The following is a 22,081-nucleotide window of genomic DNA, read 5'->3' as shown; positions in this document are numbered from 1 at the left end:
AAAGTCACTGCTTAGATTTAAAGACAAATGGTATACCTGTAGCCATGGTGTGTAGAGAGCAAGATGCAGATCTCATGATCATGACCATGATGGCGCCGCGCGAGTCCATTCGCGCATGTGCGCACTAGACGGCACGTCACGAATGACGTTCCGGTCACGTGACCGCAGAGGCACGAAACAGAGTCACGCGAGACCAGCGCATGGAGGAGGCGTGCGTCTCGCTGGAAAGGGACGGGTATCTGGATACGAGTATTTAAGAAGGTCATGTGAAAAATCACATGACCAGCAGATAAACAACCAACATAAAAATAAGTGAATTTAAGGATTTAATCTGTCTTATAAACAACGCCAGGCTCTACATCAATTACGTAGACTTGATGATGTTGTAATCAAACCTGCAGACAAGGGAGGGAACGTTGTGATCTGGCCGACGCACATGTATGAAAGGGAGGCGTTTCGCCAACTTAACGACCAGACCTGCTATCGCAGATTACCTGCTGACCCCACATCGCTGTTTAAGTCTGAGTTGGATTTGATACTTAATGATGCTTTTTCATTGGGAATCATTAATGAAGAGCTTAAACTAGGTCTTACTACTGATTTTCCCCGTGTACCTACATTTTATTTGCTCCCGAAAGTTCACAAAAACCTTACCACACCACTGGGAAGACCAATTGTTTCCGGGAAGGGCAATTTATGTGAGGGAATTTCAAAGTTTGTGGATCACTACCTAAAAGGCTGTGTGGAGACACTCCCTTCGTATGTGAAGGACACCTCTGATATGCTGAGACAACTGGAAGGGATTCATCTTGATGAGGGCGCCCTGTTGGTCACTTGCGACGTCGAGTCCTTATACACCTCTATCTGCCATGACCACGGAGTGCGGGCGTCAAAAGTCTTTCTTTCCATGACTAACTTAGACCCTGAGTTGATTAAATTTATTTTAGAGTTGCTTCAATTCTTGCTAACTCACAATTATTTTCTGTTCAAAGACCGCCCTTTCCTACAGCTCCAGGGGACAGCAATGGGGGCGTCTTGTGCGCCCTCTTATGCTAATTTGTTCCTGGGGCTGTGGGAAAGGGAGGTTGTTTCGTTGACTCAGGGTTTTGACGCCGTACTCCGTTGGTCCAGATACATAAACGACATCTTTTTTATCTGGCAGGGCTCGGCGTCGCAACTTGACCAATTTTTGGGCGCCCTCAATTGTAATGATTATAATATCCATCTTACCTGGAAGTATAGCTCTACACAAATTGAGTTTCTTGACCTACTAATCTCCTGTGACACTAATGGTGATCTTTCTACTAATATTTATAGGAAAAAGACCGCTACAAACTCTCTGCTGCATGCTTCTTCCTCACACCATTTTTCAACAATTGAAGCCATTCCTATTGGTCAATTTCTGCGTGCTCGGCGCATATGCTCTAAGGAATCCGAATTTGAGACTCAGGCACAAGATCTTGCAGCTCGTTTCCGTAATAGAGGCTATAAATCGAAGGCCATTAAGCGGGGCTATGATCGTGCTAAACAAGCTGCACGTAATACTCTATTGGTAAGCCATAGTGAACCCGATAGGGCTCATAGGAATAGGACAGAGGATTCAAAACTCCGCTTTATTACGACTTACAATTCTAAATGGTGGGAAATATGTGGAGTCCTTCGGACTCACTCGCCTATTCTATTGACAGATCCCGATATTGCTAAATGCTTACCTGATAGACCAAGCATTACATGGAGGAGATCACGCAATTTGCGTGATATCCTGGTGGATAGCCACTATGTGGCCAAAACTGGTGGTCTATTTGGATCGCGAGGCCCAAAATGGGGCTTTTACCCTTGTGGTAATTGCTCCATGTGCATGTATATGACTAGGGCAACTGATTTTGTGAATTCATCAGGAGACAGGAGCTTTAAAATTAAACACAACATCACATGTAGCACGGCTGCCGTCATGCCGTCATGCTACGTGTCCTTGTGGCCTGATCTATGTCGGCATGACCACTAGACCTCTCAAGACACGTATTTCGGAACATGTTAGCAAGATTAGGTCAGCTGCCAATATCTCGGATTTTGAAAGGTTGCAGCCAGTTCCGAAACATTTTCGTGAGTTCCACAATTCTAATCCAAATGGTTTAAGAATTAAAGGGATTGATCGTGTGCATTTGGGTTCAAGAGGAGGCGATTTAAAAAAAGTTCTACTCCAACACGAAACGAGGTGGATTGTAACTTTAAATACAGCATCACCACATGGTCTCAATGAGGCTGTTAATTACGGATCTTTTCTGTAACTGTGCCCTCATGTTTTTAATTATGGCAAGATATTATTTCTTGTTATTTTTATTCAGCAGTGATTCAGTTATATTCTTTTGTGCTATGGTGTTTTGTATTGTAATGTATATGTGTTATTTACGTTATGTTTTTTCTTTCTAGCTCGTTTGGGATGGATATTTTGGAACAAAAATCTCAGCTATGGACGAATAATAAAAAATATCTACAATTAAAATTATTATATCAAAACCATTCAATTTTTTCCTGTTTTATTTAAGCTGTTATTGGGTTTATTTGCACCTCTAATATTCATATAATTCATTCACACTTGTTTTCATATTTTTACTTACATTTGATTTTTTATCATTTTTTCACATATTTGTCACTTTTCACCTTTTTTTTCTTTTATTATTATTTTTTCTATCAGGCAGTATTGTTTACTTCCTGTCTTACTCACTAAATACACTCACCTTTTCAGGACGTGCTGGTTCATTTCCTGTCTTATATTTTATGTCATTCACTTATTTTTAATGTTGGTTGTTTATCTGCTGGTCATGTGATTTTTCACATGACCTTCTTAAATACTCATATCCAGATACCCGTCCCTTTCCAGCGAGACGCGCGCCTCCTCCATGCGCTGGTCTCGCGTGACTCTGTTTCGTGCCTCTGCGGTCACGTGACCAGAACGTCATTCGTGACGTGCCGTCTAGTGCGCGCATGCGCGAATGGACTCGAGCGGCACCATCATAGTGCTGGCGCGCTCTAGTGACGCTGAATCACCAATGATTTCAGTATGTATATATAGGTTGCCGTGTAGACAGTATTTTATGCCTCCTGAGGAAGCCTGAATAGGCGAAACGCATAGAGGCGTTTGGGGCACAGTTCATGAGATCTGCATCTTGCTCTCTACACACCATGGCTACAGGTATACCATTTGTCTTTAAATCTAAGCAGTGACATTTTATGCTGCGCTGATATACTGTTGTGGGATATGCTGTATATCTGTATTGGTCTGTTGTAGCTTATGTTAGCTACAAGTTAGTGGGTTATTATAGTCATTTATTTACTTATACAATTGTTGCTTCTGTCCAGCACATATTTTGTGGTACAATTTCTGGTCCAGTTCTGCATACATATCATTGATATTTCTTGAGAAGTCATTTTGACTGTTGATTATTACCCCTGACACATACTTACCTGTTATTCTTTGATACACTTATATGCCATCTTACCTGGTGTGTAGCTATTTATATCTGTGTCTGTATATACTCTAGAATATTTGTTAGATCTACTATCCAGTACATACACAGCATTACTATATTGTTGTTTCCTTGTTTGTATGGTTCAATTTGCTTTTTCCATCTGCCCTGCTGAAATGAATTTTTAATATTTATTCAATAAAAATTTATATATTTTATAGATATTGTATTGAATTCATTAAATTTTTGACCACTATTTCTATGGTATGTTTAGGTGTTTGTTTTATATGTGGTCTTTTCATTCATGAGGAAATGGTTTAAGTGTTAGAAGTACAACACAACCCACCCCCATGCCCAAGCCTTAACAGCCTCATCGATAAACTGCTGGCCCTGGAGATGTTGGTGCTTGTTTATGCTTCTGGATACCCAGGCCTTCCGTCAGCAGATGGCAGCTGGGGCACCTCCCTATGCTGGGCCTAGCCATTACTACTTCTCTTGGTGTGCTGTCCCTGCCTTGCACCTGCATGTGTCCCATAACATCAGTCGGGCCCAGAGCTCTGCGCTTTGCTGCAAGATCCACTTGACCACCGACACATGGACAAGAGCCTGTGGTCAGGGATGCTGCTTATCTTTAATGACAGGCAGGGTGAATGTGGTGGAGTCTGGTTCCCGGGTGCAAACTGGGGTGGCCTATCTCCTCTCCCAGGCCAAAATTCATGGCAGGAGTAGACTGAAACCCTACTACGCTGCAACCTCCACCCCAGCTACTAGCGGCAAATGCTGTAACACTGGCGAGGGGAGATGTCAACAGGCCGTGCTGAAGCTCATCAGCTTGGGGGACAGACAGCACAGTGCCTCCGAGGTCAGGGATGCCATCCTGGCTGAGATGGCAATGTTTTTTTCCCTGCTACACCTGGGGCCTGGCATTTTTGCGCCTGTGATAATGGCTGGAACCTGGTAGCAGATCTGGAGCTTGCCAGACTCAAACACGGTCCACACATGACCCACGTTTTCAACTTGTTGGTGTCATGTTTCTTTGAAACCTACACCATTGTGCCTGATATACAGGTCAAAGTGGGGCCATTTTCGTAAGTGAGAACTAGCCTCTTCTAGGCAGAAAAGATTCAGAGCACACTCCTCTCATCTTCGCACCGTTGGCTGGCGGAGGAAGACGAGGGGGATGGAGTGTCATCTGATATCCCTGTCCCACACGAGGCTAGAGGGGTGCACTTCAGTGCATCCCATTGCTTCACCACAAATGGTGTGAAGGGGAGTGGAAAATGGAGGAAATGGAGAGTGACCCTTACAGTTGGGGCCAGCAAAGGCATGCCAAGTAACACACTGGCACACATGGCTGACTTCATGTTGGGTTGCTTTTCAAGAGTGTAACGCATACTTCACATCATGGAGAACAAATAATACTGGATTTTTACAAGCCTCGAACCCCGGTCTAGGTCTAATGTCTGTTCCTTTCTTATATTAGGGGAGAGGGAAAAAAAATTACTTCAGTGATGCGTTTAGCGTACATAGACTGACTATTAATGTGTATCCCACTTAGTGTTGTTGGGGTTACACACTATCACAACCTGGCTAAAGCTTCTATAGCTGTTAATAAAGTCAACAAAGTTGCAGACAGATTAGATTTAGAACATGTTGTCTTCATTGTCAAAATCCTCTATATAGGTAATGTGTTTTTTGGGCCGAGCTGTCTGGGAACGAGCTGGTGCAGCACTGACAACCTGGGTGAATATGGAAAGAGCCTGAGATGTAGGGTGAATGTATCCCCAAATTATTTGGGGAATTTCCACTCAGAAACTGGCACTATATGGCAGTAGCAAGAATTGAGGGTATATGTAGGCCCAATATATTCTTTGAATTCCCAGTCAGACAATGGCACTATATACCAGTAGCCAAAATTGTGGGTGCATGTAACCTCAATACATTCTTTGAATTCCCAGTCAGAAAATGGCACTATATACCAGTAGCAAAAATTGTGGGTGCACATAACCCCAATATATTCTTTGAATTCCCAGTCAGAAAATGGCACTATATACCAGTAGCAAAAATTGTGCGTGCATGTAACCCCAATATATTCTTTGAATTCCCAGTCAGACAATGGCACTATATACCAGTAGCAAAAATTGTGGGTGCACGTAACCCCAATATATTCTTTGAATTCCCAGTCAGAAAATGGCACTATATACCAGTAGCAAAAATTGTGGGTGCATGTAACCCCAATATAGTCTTTGAATTCCCAGTCAGAAAATGGCACTATATACCAGTAGCAAAAATTGTGGGTGCACGTAACCCCAATATATTCTTTGAATTCCCAGTCAGAAAATGGCACTATATACCAGTAGCAAAAATTGTGGGTGCACGTAACCCCAATATATTCTTTGAATTCCCAGTCAGAAAATGGCACTATATACCAGTAGCAACAATTGTGGGTGTATATAGCCCCAATTCTTTTGCTAGGGGACTTCCAGTGTATTGAAGTTGGTTTCTGGGGTGAAGGTGGGGGGGCACACCATTGGAACGTGGATCGGGGGTATATATAGGGTATACGGGAATACACTGTCAGTGTATTCCATTCAGGATCCTGGGAAAGCTGGGTTGCGGCGATTGAGCCCGTCAGTGCCACGTTACACTGACAAGCTTCTCCCTGGAATTTAGCTCTTACAAGAGCTGTTGGTTGTCTTCTCCTTCCTATCCTAGCCTGTCCCTGCCTACCAGAATCTAAGCCCTAGCTAACTGGACGGAAACTTCCGTCCCCGGTGAATTGCAAGCTCAGAATGACGCGAACCTGGGCGGCACTGTTCTTTTAAATCAGAGGTCACATGTTTTCGGCAGCCAATGGGTTTTTCCTACTTTTTTCAACGTCACCGGTGTCGTAGTTCCTGTCCCACCTACCCTGCGCTGTTATTGGAGCAAAAAAGGCGCCAGGGAAGGTGGGAGGGGAATCGAGTAATGGCGCACTTTACCACGCGGTGTTTGATTCGATTCGAACATGGCGAACAGCGTGATATCCGATCGAACGTGTTCGATAGAACACTGTTCGATCATCTCTATTGGTACCATTTTGTTTTTTATCTGACCATTTGATTACTTTTCATTGAACATTTTGTAAGGGAAAGGAGGTGAATAATCATTATTTTGTGCGGTTTTCTACTTTTTTTTTATGACGTTCGCCGTTCGGGTTTAATAATGTTTTAATTTTATTGTTCAAGTTATTACAGACGCGGTGATACCAAATATGTAATGTTTTTTTTCTATTTTTCTTTATTTTACATGATAAAACATTTTATATGGGGAAAAAGGGATTTTGGGGGCTTTATTTATTTATAATTTATTTTAAACTTAAACTTTTTCATTTTTACTTTTTATAACTTTTTTTTTTTGTCCTCATGGGGGATTGAAGCAATGATCGGCACCATAATTTACAGAAACCCCGGAGATGCCGGTGGTCGACCTTGACCGCCGGCATCTCAGGGGTTAACACCTGCGATCGGACCCGGTTCCGACCGTGGGTGTTAGGGTGCATTCACACTGAGTAAACGCTAGCTTATTTTGTAGAGTAAAATTACACTTGTAAATTATGCTATCCCATTGACTTCAATGATATTTTTTTACAACTGTAAAAATACGCCTGTAAAAAATACGCCTGTAAAAAATACGCCTGTAAAATGTCATTGAAGTCAATGGAATAGCAAAATTTACAAGTGTAATTTTACTCTACAAAATAAGCTAGCGTTTACTCAGTGTGAATGCACCCTCACGGGGCATTGTCAGCCGTATGTTACGGCTGACACCCACAGTGCATGGTGCGCACACACTTTCTGTGTGCGCACCATGCAGCCGCCGTACTAGTATGGCGGTTTGCGGGAAGTCCTTCCCGGCAGCGCCGTACTATTACGGCGGATGTCGGGAAGGGGTTAAAATAACAAAAAACTGAGTGTAGTTTATATACATATAGAGGGCAGCATAACAGAGGCACTGTCTCCCTATTTACATCTTGGGAGACAGATTTGCATATTTCTCCCATGATCCCTTACAGTGGAGCGACTACGGCTCTATGAGTCTCCACACACCTAATAGGTGGACTCTCCTTATGGATTGACATTATTCCCATAATTTAGTTTATATAGTAAATCAATTGGACACGTTTTCAATTTCAATTTTCAAGTTCAATTGGACACCAGTTTATACTGGTGAGACAAACAAACGGTATTCTGAGTCAGTAGAAATTAGTTGGGTAGCTATGGAAACAGAAAATTGTTAAGCAGTTTCAAAGTTCTTCATACTATTAATGTAGTACCTGTATTTCAACACCTGGTAATACCATTTTATATGATGACATGTAAGGGCTCGTTCACATCTGCGCCCAGGGTCTCCGTTATGCAGGTTTCTGTTTCCTGCTCGAAACGGGCAGGAGACGGAAGCCTACAGTCATGTTTCAAACCCATTCATTTGAATGGGTTTGAAAAGTGTCCGGCCGTGAGAATTTTGTGCTCTCCATGGCGTTTTTTTTTTTAACCGGACACAGAGTCGGACATGCAGGACTTTGTGTCTGGTTTAAAAGAACAGATTTCGCCACGGAGAGCATAAAACGCTCACGGCTGGACACGGTCTGACAGGTTTCCATCCTCTGCTGACTTTAGACGGAAACCTGAGACGGAGACCCGAATGTTGGTGTGAACCCAGCGTCATCAGTGCGCTGTGCAATTGTCTGGAGGAGGTTGCCAGCCCTCTGCTCTTGTGGTCCCTGATCAACTACTTCCGGAATCAATGGGTGGCCTCCTCTGCTCCACTGGACTTCTGGGCAGGCGGTCATGTAGTGGGCTGGTATCTATTTAAATTAGGCTCTGGCTCACCACTGGATATTCTGTTTATCTGGTCCGTTAGGTCCTCCCTGCATTCGTCTGGTCTCCTGCTATCTGAAATGCCATTTAACTCTCCTGACTACGATTCCTGCCTGCTATTTTTGTACCGCCGTATCTGCCTCCCGTTATGACCCTGCTTGCCTTCTAGACCACCTCTCCTTGACCTGCTTTTCTGTACTGCGTGACCTTCAGTGATTAACCTGGCTTGCCTGACTACCCTTACGTCTCATCCTTCTGTACTACGTGACCTCCAGTATATGACCCAGCTTGTCTGACTAAGCTTTGCCTCATCCTTTGGTACTGCATAACCTCCTGGTGTTGAACCGGCTAGTACGACACTTCTACGGCACTTCTACAGTGCTTCTACCATGTTCCTGCAACTGCATTCATCTCTGCTGCCAATTTCACCTGCTTCCACACCCTCTGAGGTGAGTGTTTTTCAGGTTTCTGGGTCCTTCTGTTACTTGTGGTGCGCTGTGCATTTGGCACTCTCTGGGCGGTTGCGGCACAGGAGCTCTGGTGAAGACCTATGGGGCCTAGTTCCAATTCATTTTTACATCAGTGTGCAGGAGAGTCCGGTGTCCCGGGGCTAAATATCCTAACCATTTGTCTGTACTACATTTGGTTCATAACAGCGATTCTATGAAAATGCTTAATAGGGGATTTAATAGATAAGAGAGAGATCGAAAGCAGTAAATCCCACTAATAATTCCAATTGAGAAGGTGTTAAACATTAGAAGAAACATATGTGAGGGCACATACCCAATCTTTAACGCATTAGTGTGGTTCAAGCTGCCAAGGGTTAAATGTCACCTTTGGTCAGCAACACATAAAAGACTCCTTCAACAACCAGGAGTTACAAAGGAAATAGATAGTTTTAAATAGGCTAACAGAGAGACCAAACCTGCTGGCAGCACCACAGGCTGGAACGGAGACCACTGCTCCAAGCCCTAGTATAGAGCTGACAGTTCAGGATTTACTGGTTCTTACTTACAGTGCCAGATTGAGGCTGAGGTATCTCCACATAGAGGCCTAGTCTGGCAACCTGCCTGAATACTGGAACCTAGCCCTGAAACTACTGTTATAAACCAACTTCCAGTCAAAGTGTGACCACCTGGTGGGCGTCGGCTCACACCATATAAAGGGAAGTCCCAGCCCAGCAGGGGCGATGGCCATGACCTCACCGGTCATGCTCAGTATAGCCAAAATGAGACTTAACCCCTGAGCGGCTCCAAATTGTTTGAGCATGCTCAGTAGGGAAAAACTGGACTATACCAGTCGCCTCACTGCATGAGGCCGAGGGCGAGAGTCGGATTGACCCGCAGGTGGTGCTGTGCGCCGGGATGGAAACTTGCGAGACCCGATCCTAACAACTGGTCGGGGGTATGAATGGGATCCTGAGCAATGCATTTGCCGCAACACACAGGGGCCCCCATTAGCTGATGCAGAAGCTGTACATGGTTTCATCCCGATATATAGGGAAAGTACATATTGGAGGACACTATGTGCAGCTCTGCATCAGTTAATGGCCACTTGTAATCCTCTCACTTATCTGCTGTAGCGATCCCTGCTTTCTTCCCTGTCCGTGCTGCCTGAACTTCAATCCTCCCCCCTCATAAACTATTGCCTCATCTCTCACATCGGAGCATGTGGGGAAGACAGGGACAGTCTGCTCCGATGCTTCACTTCTGACAAATGTGAGTATATTCTTTTGGTAAAATATGTATGTTTAATATGTATATATGTGTGTACATTTGTTTAAAGTATGTGTCTTGTATACTGTGTGAGTATTGTGTGTTTGTATACAGGTATGTGTGAGTATATACAGTATGCTATATTAATGCGTATGGGTGAGTGTGTATGTGAGTATATATAGTATTCATATTCATTCATATAAGTATATATATATATATGACATATATGGTATATGAATGTATATAAATGTATATGTGTGAGTATATATGCTATAATAATGTATATGTGAAAATATATATAGTATATGTATAAGGCCTGGTTCACATCTGCATTTGGTAATCCGTTCGGGGAGTCCGCATGGGGACGCCCCTGAACGGATTACCAAAAGCATTAGCAAGTGGTGTGCAGTGATAGCACACGGACTCCATAGACTATAATGGGGTCCGAGTGGTGTCCGCACTAATCATGTGGACAGGAAAGTAGATCGTGAAGTGCTTTTCTGTCCGCATGTTCTCTGCAGACAACACACGGAAGGCACACGGATCCCATTATAGTCTATGTGCTTTCACTGCACACCATTTGCTAATGTGTTTGGTAGTCTGTTTGGGGGGGTGGGCCCATGCGGACTCGCTAAACGGATTACCGAACGCAGATGTGAACCAGGCCTTAATGTGTAGGTATATAGTGTGTGCAGTCCCATCCACACATTGCAGTAAAATACACACAGCGGACACACTGCAATTTCTAAAACTGTTGTGGTTTTGGAAATCGCAGCATGTCACTTATACCTAGAGAAACACCGGCGGTTTCACTATAAATATAAAGGAAGCAGAAAGTCCTCCGAGGAAACCTCTGTGGAGTTTCTGCAATAAGTGGTGTTTGAAAAACTGATGCGTTGCCTCCTGCAGCGTTTCTTTTACTGTGGGATGCTACATGGGGCTTTAGCCTTAGTGTCCATTCACACGGAGGAAAATGGTGGTGAATTTTTTGCAGAATTTCAGTGTTGAAAAAAAGCCTTCCATTAACTTCAATGGGTTCCTTTTTCCTCCGTGTGAATGCACCCTTACAGTGTAGTACACAGTATACTGAGATGTTCAGCATGAGGCCCAACAGCGAGATTCAGCTAAAAACCCTGTGGAAAAAAAATAACAGTGAATCACAATTAGAGATGAGCGAACACTAAAATGTTCGGGGTTCGAAATCCGATTCGAACAGCAGCACAGTGTTCAACTGTTTGAACGGGTTTCAAACCCCATTATAGTCTATGGGGGGGGGAATGCTCGTTTCAGGGGTAGGCAACATTCGATCAAATTCTACTTACCAAGTCCATGAGTGAGGGTTGGGCTGGATTCTTCTCCCTGCGCAGCGTCCCCGCGTCCTCTTCCGGCCTTGAATTCACTCTGCTAGGCATCAGGCCTGGGCAGAGCCGACTGCGCATGCCCGCACTAAAAGTGGACATGCGCAGTCGGCTCTGCCCAAACCCGATGCCTGACAGAGTGAATGCAGAGCTGGAAGAGGACGCGGGAGTGCTGCACAGGGAGAAGACTTTTAAAGGTAAGAGAAGAACCAGCGTTGATTGGCAATGTATAGCATTTTGCCAATCAACGCTGGTTCTGCATCAAATCTTAACTTCGAACAGCTAGTAGTACTCAATAGAGTACGAGTATTTCGAATACCATAGTATTCGATCGAACACCTACTCGATCGAGTACTACTTGCTCATCTCTAATCACAATGTATTTTTTCCACAGTGTTTTTCATTGCGCTTTTGATGCATCTTCCCCGCACTTTCTCCCGATTGCGTAGCTGAACAGGCCATGTTTTTTTGAAATGCACACATTTTAGAAGTTGCGGCTGTTTCACATCTTTTTTTTCCTGCAATGTGTGGATGAGGTAAATTTCAGTTTGTTGATTCTGTAAAACCCTTTTTTTTTTTTTTTTTTCTTTTCTGTAGTAGCCAAAGACGTTGCGTTTCTGCAAAGTGTGGTTTCAGGTATTTATGGCTTATAAAAAAAAAGAGAGAGAAGAACCGCTCTACCCTAAAGTTATTATCAGGAACAGCACTATATAATGAGGGATGCACGGAAGTCCCTGACTGATAGGACATGAAATATATGCAAAAAAGTTTTTTATAAAAAAAAATCCAGCACACCCAAATCTTCAAAAAATGATAAAATGTAACTTTTACTTCATATAAAGATAAAAATCTTACAGCATGGATCCAGTAGATAAGATCAAAGAGCCTACGCGTTTCAAGACCTACATTCTAGTCTCTTAGTCATTTATGAGTGTTGGGAGGGGTTGTAAAGGGTTTAAATGTGGTTTCAAACGAGTATTGTTTAAGCTATGACTAAGAGACCAGAATGTAGGTCTTGAAACGCGTAGGCTCTTTGATCTTATCTACTGGATCCATGCTGTAAGATTTTTATCTTTATATGAAGTAAAAGTTACATTTTATCATTTTTTGAAGATTTGGGTGTGCTGGATGTTTTGGGGGTTTTTTATTAAAAAAAAAAACATTTTTGCATTTATGGCCTATACTGAGCATAGGCCATAAAAAAGTTTAACCCTGGACAATGCCTTTAATATGTCCCACACAGTTTAACATCCTCTTTATGCACAGGATGTTAGCTCCATCACTGCTCCCACTCAATATAATGGCCCCATCACTGTTCCCCATATATTATGGGGGATCACTGAAGAGGCCACTGTATGATGGGGAGCAGTGAAGTGGCCATACAAGATTTGGCTCAGAAAACCCCTTAAAAGAGGTTGTCTATAAACAGGAGTTATCACTGTAGCGCCACCAGACAGGTGTAAAAAATACAAATAAAAACAAACAAAACAAAACTATAATGACCTGTCCCCAGCACCCCGTTGTACCCCTGCCCGTGTCTGTTCAGTCTCATGGCGGCAGCTCATTTCTGGAAATCCTGTACCTAATTGGTCTCAGCGATCACATGAGGTGCAGGACTCCCAGCAAGGAGGCGCCAGCACGAAACTGAACGGACACTGGTGGCAGACAACGGAGACAGGTGAGTATGCTTTTTTATTGTTTTTTTATTTTTGACTTCCCGCCGGGCACATGGGTTGCTCCAATTCCTGGACAACCACTTTAAAGGATTTATCCATGTTTCTAATATTGATGGCCTGTTCTTAGGATGGAACATCAATATTACATCGGTGTATGGGAAGAATATGCAAATGTCTCCCAAGATGTAAATAGGGAGACAGTGCCTCTGTTATGCTGCCCTCTATAGCAAGCACCCTGAACATCATGCCCGACTTTCCCAGAAGTCTTCACTGCATAATGCGAGGTTATAACCAAATCAATTTCTCAGCTACGGACGGCACCGTTTCTGTCTCTTTGGACTTCATCAGCGCAGCCTAGAGGGAATTGATTTGGTTTAAGTGAGAGACTGAGAGACCAGATTATGGGGATAACGTCTATCCTTAGGGAGAGACCACCTTCTCAGGTGTGTGGAGACTTATACAGCCATAGTTGCTCCACTGCAAGGGAACATGGGAAGAATATGCAAATCTGTCTCTGTTCAGGGTGCTTGCTATAGAGGGCAGCATAACAGAGGCACTGTCTCCCTGTTTACATCTTGGGAGACAGATTTGCATATTCTTCCCATGTTCTATGCATAAAGTTCTAAAGCCCCTAAATCCCTTTTTCTCTATAGAAAATGAATTATATCAAAAAAGCACTAAAAATTAATAAAATCAATGCATATTTGGTATCACCGCATCCGTAACAATCTGTACAATAAAACTGAAATAATATTTAATGAAAAAAATAATAGTTATGAAAAATTATTTTAAAAAAAGGACTAAAAATTAATAACAATGCATATTTGGTATTGCCGCGTCCGTCTGTGCAATAAAAATTGAAATAATATTTAATGTAGACGGAGAACGTCGGGAAAAAAAAAAAAAGAGAAAAAAACCCGCCGGCAGTAATGATTTCTCGCCATCTCACCTTACAAAATATGCTATAAAAAGTGATCAAAAAGTCATATGCAACCCAAAACAGTACCAATAAAAAGCACACATTGTCCCGCAAAAAATAAGCCCTCAATCAACACTGTCAACCGAAAAATAAAAATGTTATGCCTCTCAGAAGATGGGTAAAAAATATGCAAATCTAATCTCCTGGATGGAATTAGGAGAACAGAGTGCACTCTGTATACCACCCTATAGAGGGCAGCATCCTTAACATCATGAACAACTCAGTTATAAAGTCTTTTAATCATAATGTGGATTTCATTGCTAAATCAGTATTTCTGTCCCAAAAGGAACAGATTCCAAACTATGGACAGCGCTGTTTCGGCCTATTGGGGCATCCTCAGCATAGTGTAGGGATACTGATTTAGCAGAGTGAGAGACTATAGACCAGGGTATGGGGGCACTCGTCCACATTAGGGAGAGTGTTTGCCTACATAGGCAGTACGGAGACTTACAAGTCATTCCTGCTCCGCTAGGGATTATGGGTAAAAAATATGCAAATCTAATCTCCTGGATGGAATCCCTAGCGGAGCAGGAATGACTTGTAAGTCTCCGTACTGCCTATGTAGGCAAACACTCTCCCTAATGTGGACGAGTGCCCCCATACCCTGGTCTATAGTCTCTCACTTTGCTAAATCAGTATCCTTACACTATGCTGAGGATGGCCCAATAGGCCAAAACAGCGCTGTCCATAGTTGGGAATCTGTTCCTTTTGGGACAGAAATACTGATTTAGCAATTAAATCCACATTATGATTAAAAGACTTTATAACTGAGTCGTTCATGATGTTAAGGATGCTGCCCTCTATAGGGTGGTGTACAGAGTGCACTCTGTTCTCCTAATTCCATCCAGGAGATTAGATTTGCATATTTTTTACCCATAATCCCTAGCGGAGCAGGAATGACTTGTAAGTCTCCGTACTGCCTATGTAGGCAAACACTCTCCCTAATGTGGACGAGTGCCCCCATACTCTCAGAAGATGGCGATGCAAAAAACATTGATTTATGTCCCCATATGTGTTTTTCCTCTGCAGAATTAGTATTGCATAAAAAAAATAATATAAATGAGGTATCGCCGTAACCGTACCAATCCGCAGAATAAAGGTCACATGTTAATTACACTGTACACTGCATGGCGTGAAATTAAAAAGGTAAAACTCAATGCCAGAACTATTTATTTTTTTAATTCCAGCAAGAAAGACTTAATAAAGTGTATTAAATAAGTTGTAGGAACCCAAAAATGGTGTCATTACAAAATGCATCACATCCCGCAAACAACAAGCCCTTATATGGCCACGTCACCAGAAAAATAAAGAAAATATAGTATCTAGCAATGTGAAGACAAAAAACCTGCAAAATCGCCAAATCATTAGAACACAACTGGCTGCGGCGGGAAGGGAATACATAAGCTGTGCGAGCGAATATCAGGGGACACCCCAGATTTACAGCTTATGAGGGAAAAGACACCAGTTGTGACCCCCAGAGTGACTCCACCAATCATAGGAGCTACTGGGACATAGTATGGAATTTGGTGTCCCCAATGTTCTCCGCACAGCTTATATATTCCCTCTTCGCCATCCGCTGTGAAGTTACGTCTGGGATACTAATACTCACTACACACCCTGATAAATTCTTTGAGGGGTGCCGTTTTCAAAATGGGGTCACTCCTTTGGGCAATCCACTTTTCTGGTACCTTACAGGCTCTACAAACATGACATGGCTTTCAGATACCAAACATCTGACACTGTAGTCCAAAAGCCGCATCGCGCTCCTTCCCTTCTGCACCCTGCTGTATGCCCAAACTGCAGTTTATGCCACATGTATGACACTGGTGTACCCAGGATAACTTACGTAATGTCCTATGTGGTATAAACTGATATTAGGGCAAAGCCGGACACAGAAGGGAAGAAGGGTTATTGGATTTTTGGATCACAGACTGTTTGGTTTTGCAGAGCTGAAACACCAGTAAAGTGGAATCCCCTGATATTAGACCTTATTTTGGAAACTACACCCGTGAAGGATTTATCCAGGGGTACAGAGAGCATTTTTAACCCCCAAGTGTTGCTATAACTTATTATCCATACATGAATATGAAGCTGATTGTGAGAGGTCAAAATGACAATTTTTCCAGGAATACGTCATTTCAGTGCGTAATATATTGTGCCCGCCTTGTATCAGAGATGAACGCTCTGAAAGCTGTTGTGCCCGGGATACCCGCTTAGCAGTTTTTGGAGTGTCTCGGCTGACATAAGTCGGGCACAACATATCGGGCACTGAAATGGCAAATCTCTGGAAAAATTTTATTTTTAACTTCTCATTATCAGTTGCGATTTCATTTCTGGAAACTAAATAAGTGCAACACTCAAGGGTTAAAATACTTGCTACGCCACTTGATAAATCCCATCAGTGGGTTGTAGTGTCCAAAATGGGGTGACATGTCTGCGGATTCCACTTTATTGGCAATTCAGGGGCTTTACAAAAGTGGCATGAGTCCAAAAAACAAAATAGCACTCCTTCCATGCTGTGCCCAAACAGCCGATTCTACATACATATGGCATTAAGTCCATTATCCGGGGTACACCAGTGTCATACATGTGGGCATACACCGCTATTTGGGTACACAACAGGGCGCAGATGTGAAGGAGCGATATGTGCTTTTGGAGTGCAGATTTAGATTCTTCATTTTTGAACACCATGTCACATTTGCAGAAACCCTAAAATTGCGCATACAAAATGGGGTCACTTCTTGGTGAATTCCAGTCTACTGGAACCTCCAGGGCTCTGCAAAAACAACATGGCGCCCAGAGGGTCCCTCTAAATCTGTACCCCAAAAGCTAAGCAGCATAGTGCTCCTTCCCTTCTGAGCCCTGCTGTGTAGCAGTTTACACCCACAGATAATTTTTTTGACCACTGGGATGGCCCATTAATGGTTTTAGGAGTGCAGGTCTCTGACAACATAAAGTGGGTGCAACATATTGGGCACCGAAATGGCATATTTCTTTAAAAATGTCAATTTTCATTTTGTACATTTATTTTTGGGAATGCATTTTAGGCTCAAAATGATAATACCCCTTGATTCATTCCTTGACGGGTGTAGTTTCTAAAATGGGGTCACTTTTGAGGAGTTTCCATTGTATTGATACTTTAGGGGCTCAGCAAATGCGACATGGCACAAGAAAACTATTCCAGCAACATCTGCCCTCCAAAACCCAAATAGCACTCTTTGCATTCTGAGCCCCACCATGTACCCATACAGCAGATTATGGTCACATATTGCCGTGTTCAGAGGAAATTGTGTAACAAACTGTGGGGGGCTTTTAATCCTTTAATTACTTGCAAAATTAAAAATATGGCTAAATGGACGATTCATTGGAAAAAAAAAAGTAATTTTTCATTTTTACGTCCCAATGTTAATAAAATCTGTGAAACAGCTGTGAGGCCAAAATGCTCACTCTACCCCTATATAAATTCTATGAGGGATGTAGTTTCCAAAATGGGGTCACTTTTAGGGGGTTTCCACTATATTGATACTTTAGGGGCTCTGCAAATGCGACATGGCACCTGAAAAATATTCCAGCAAAATCTGCCCTTCAAAAATTTTTCCATTCTGAGCCCCACCATGTTCCCATACAGCAGTTTATGGCAACATATGGGGAATTTCTATGTTTAGGAGAAATTGTTTAACGGACTTTAGGAAGCTTTTTCTCCTTTATCCTCTTGTGAAAATGAAAAATTTGGGGCTAAATTGACAGTTTATTGGAAAAAAAGTAATTTTTCATTTTCATGCCCCAATGTTAATAAAATCTGTGAAACAGCTGTAGGGTCAAAATGCTCACTATACCCTTTGATATGTTCTGTGGGGGGTGTCGTTTCCAAAATGCGGTAACTTTTAGGGGGTTTTCACTGTATTGGTACTATACGGGCTCTGCAAATGAGACATGGCACCTAAAAATTATTCCAGCAAAATCTGCCATCCAAAAGCCAAATAGCGCTCTTTCCATTACAAGCCCTGCCATGTTCCCATACAGCAGATTATGACCACATATGGGGTATTGCCGTGTTCAGGAAAAATTATTTAACAAACTGTGGGGGGCTTTTACCCCTTTATCACCAAAGTTTTCATTTTCAAGGGGTTAAAGTGACATTTCAGTAATTTTTCATTTACACATTCCAATGTTAGTAAAATGTTAGTGAAACAGCTGTAGGTCAAAATGCTCAGTATACCCCTTGATGAATTCTGTGAGGGGTGTAGATTCTAAAATGGGGTCACTTTTGGGGGTTTCCATTGTTTTGGTACTCTAAGGGCACTGCAAATGAGACATGGTGCCTGAAAATTATTCCAGCAAAATGTGCTGTTCAAACACCCAGTGTCGCTCCTTCCATTCCATGCGCTGCCGTCTGTCCAAAAATCCGTTTACACCCACATGTGGGATATTTCTGTGCACGGGAGAAATTGCATAACAAAATGTGAGATGCATTTTCTCCTTTAACCCTTTGTGAATGTGTTAATTTTAGGTCTAAGTGAATATATTAGTAAAAAAAAAAAAAATGTCTAAATTTCACCTCCATATTATTTTTATTTTTATCAAATGCTTAAAGGGTTAACAAACATGCTAAATGCTGTTTTGAATAATTTGAGGGGTGTAATTTTGAAAATTGGGTGATCTATGGGAGTTTCTATTATACAGGCCTTTATAATTCCTTACAGAACTGAAGCGATCCCTAAAAAATTGGTTTGGGGAATTTTCTTGTAAATCTGGAAAATCACTATTACACTTGTAAGCCTTGTGATGTCCAAAATAAATTAAAAGACAATCAAAAGATGATGCCAATATAAAGCAGAGATATGGGAGATAATATTTATTCATGTATTTGGGTGATATGACTATCTGCCTGAAAAGCAGAGAATTTCACATTTTGAAAATTGCAATTTTTTTGCAAATTTCCATCAAATTTCCTATTTTTTTTTTATAAATAAATACAAAAATACTGATCAGTGTTTACCACTAACATGAAGTATAATGTGTTACAAGAAAAAACAATCTCAAAATCACTTGTGTAAATTAAAGAGTCTCAAAGTTATTGCCATTTAAAGTGACACGTCAGTTTTGAAAAAAAGGCCTGGTCCTTAAAGGGGTATTCCCACTCTCCACTCTTCCTCCGGACTCTGGGACCTTGATTTCCAAATGAAAAATTTACTTTCATCTGAAAATAACACCTTTAATCACTGAGCAACAGTTCAGTTCTTTCTCTCCTTGGCCTAGATAATACACTTCTGGTGTTGTCAGTTGGTCAAGAGTAGCTTGACACATGGAACGTGACACTTGTAGGCCGTGCCCTGGATGCGTCTGTGTGTGCTGGCACTGTGTGGTGTGGTGTGTGTGTGGTCTGTTGTGCATTTGTGTGTGTGTGAAGCACTGACTCCAGCACCAGTCCACTCCTTGTGAATGTCCCCCAAATTTTCGAATGGCCTTTTCTTAACAATCCTATCAAGGGTGCAGTTATCCTGGCTGCTTGTGCACCTTTTTCTACCACACTTTATCCTTCAACTCAACTTTCCATTAATATGCTCTGATACAGCACTCTGTGAATAGCCAAATTCTTTAGCAATGACCTTTTGTGGCTTACCTCCTCCTTGTGGAGTGTGTCAATGACTGCCTTCTGGACATCTATCAAGCCAACAGTCTTCCCCATGATTGTGTCGCCTACAGAACCAGACTAAGTGACCTTTTTAAACGCCTAGGAAGCCTTTGCAGATGTTTTGAGTTAATTATTCTAATCTTCTGAGATAATGACTTTTGGGTTTTCCTTGGCTGTAAGCCATAATCATCAACATTAACACAAATAAACACTTGAAAAAGTTCACTCTGTAATGCCTCAATATAATATAGGTGGTTCACTTTTTCAATTGAATTACTAAAAAAAAAAAAAAACTTTTTAATGATTTTCTAATTTATTGAGATGCACTTGTATATAGCTGATATGATGGCGGCCAATGAAACAAAACATTGCGTGGCAGGAAAAGTTATCTGAGGATCAATGTACTGCTTCCGCTTGAAGCAGTAGGACGCAGAGCCCACAGACAATATCTTTTATGGCACCATGTGCTTGTGTGTAGCAGGATATTGTGTGGGTCCTGGCTCTGAAAGTTCCTTCGGTTTTGTCTCAGCTGGCAGCCAGGTAGTCTCCACTGGAGCCTGGGGTCTAGTGCTCCCAATGTAATAGGCGAGGGAAAGAGAAGCAGAACCTTACAGGTCTCCTCCATCACTACCCACTGGAGCACCAGGGTCCACATGGAACAGGATCGCACCATGGTCATGGTAGCAGGCCAGGATGACTCAAGATGTCAGGTGAGTCCCATCAAGGGCACAAGGGGTGAGCCAGCAAGTAGGGTAAGCCCAGAAGTTCCAAATACCCAGCAATACTCAGGATAAGGTCAGGATGTATGGGTTCTAAGACAGAGCTCAGATCACTCATGTCCTGCCATGTTGAGTGGTAGCCATGCTCCCTATCACCGGGCCTTTGCTTCCAATAGTTGTAGGTCTAGTCTGCTGGTGTTTAGTTTAAACATCCCAGGCTGTCTGTGCCAGATGATTTCAACAGGCAAACACAGGCATCAGCAGTCACCTGTCATAGATGGCACATCACAGCAGTCACATGCTATTTGTGAAAAGGTCACAAACGGAATGTCATTGCTGACATCAATCACAGAGCCGTTTACGAAAGACCAGAGCTGCCATCACTGGAAACAACAGGGAGAGGTGAGTAAAATGTGTTTGTGTTTTTGTTAATTGTTGTTTAGTTTTGCATTTTTATGTTAATGGTCCCTTCAGCAGCCTTATTAAACATGAAAAAAAGCCGAAGCACCTTCTTTAATTATCTATCTATCTATCTATCTATCTATCTATCTATCTATCTATCTATCTATCCACACAGTATGTATATATATATATATATATATATATATATATATATATATGTTGCTTCAGCTGCACCTAATGTATCATTAAATGTTCATTCTGCAATTTGTAAGTCATGTACATTGTATATGGAGCGATTATGAAAGACAATTAACAAACCAGTAAGGTTGTGAACATAACTTACATTCATACATTGATGCACATTAACCTATAGTAAGTAATTAGGTTCTTCTTGATTGACACAAGACAAGTTCTCACCTTCTTATAAGTGAATTCATTCTCTTCATCCTCTACTTCTGTCACATTTACCTTTTCCTCCTGATCGCCACCTACTTTTTTCATTCTGTTGAGAAGATCAGCTTTTGCTGTGGATGTATTATAGTACGTAGCACAGGTAGTAGGACTAACAGTGCCACACAAAAGTGTAGGAGAGATTGCCTGAAATTCATCATACCTGTAAAAGATATAAAATTATAATACATTTAAAAAATAAGTACTCATTATAGTAGTGCAGATTGTAAAGAATATATGCTGAAATGTTCTTTTCAAATTAAAATATAAAAGCAGTAATATTCAAATATATTTCTATTATAATCTTATATTTTTTACTCATTGCTAAAGCTTCAATAACTTGTAATTTTAACAAATAAAGTATAAAACATATTTAAACTTTATTACAGGACGTTAGAAATTTTACCAACCACATACAGTTCTGCATAATAGGTGTAATTATAATAGAATGAATATTTATTTAGATCAGAGATAAAGTTGTAGAGAAGTTTAAAGTAGGGTTAGGTTATAAAAATACACTCCAAGCTCTGAGCATCCCAAAGAGCGCTGTTCAATCCATCATCCAAAAATGGAAAAAGTATTTTACAACAGCAAACCTACCAAGTCATGGCCGTCCACCTAAACTGACATAGCAAGTAGAGATGAGCGAACAGTAAAATATTCAATGTTCGTTTCGAATAGCCGCTCAATATTCGACTATTCGAACGAATATCGAACCCCAATATAGTCTATGGGATAAAATGCTTCGTTTCAGGGGATTCCACCATTCGACTCAGGAGGGTCACCAAGTCCACTATGACACCTCAGCAAATGATGCCAAC

The 22,081-nt window shown here is 41.8% G+C and overlaps 1 protein-coding gene across 3 annotated transcripts in view; it reads right to left on the bottom strand.

Annotated features, from left to right (window-relative positions):
* SHROOM4 (shroom family member 4) overlaps positions 1-22,081 on the bottom strand; it is a 170,043-nt gene that overhangs the window by 26,220 nt on the left and 121,742 nt on the right. For all 3 annotated transcript variants that reach the window (XM_075259351.1, XM_075259352.1, XM_075259353.1), the window contains one exon: positions 21,228-21,423. In XM_075259351.1, the coding sequence (XP_075115452.1) occupies positions 21,228-21,423 (196 nt within the window). The remainder of the gene's footprint in view (positions 1-21,227; positions 21,424-22,081) is intronic.

The sequence above is a fragment of the Leptodactylus fuscus genome, chromosome 11 (genome assembly GCF_031893055.1).
Source record: "Leptodactylus fuscus isolate aLepFus1 chromosome 11, aLepFus1.hap2, whole genome shotgun sequence".
Lineage (NCBI taxonomy): Eukaryota > Metazoa > Chordata > Amphibia > Anura > Leptodactylidae > Leptodactylus > Leptodactylus fuscus.
Note: the sequence above shows the minus strand (reverse complement) of the source record. Positions and strands in the feature narration are given on the sequence as shown.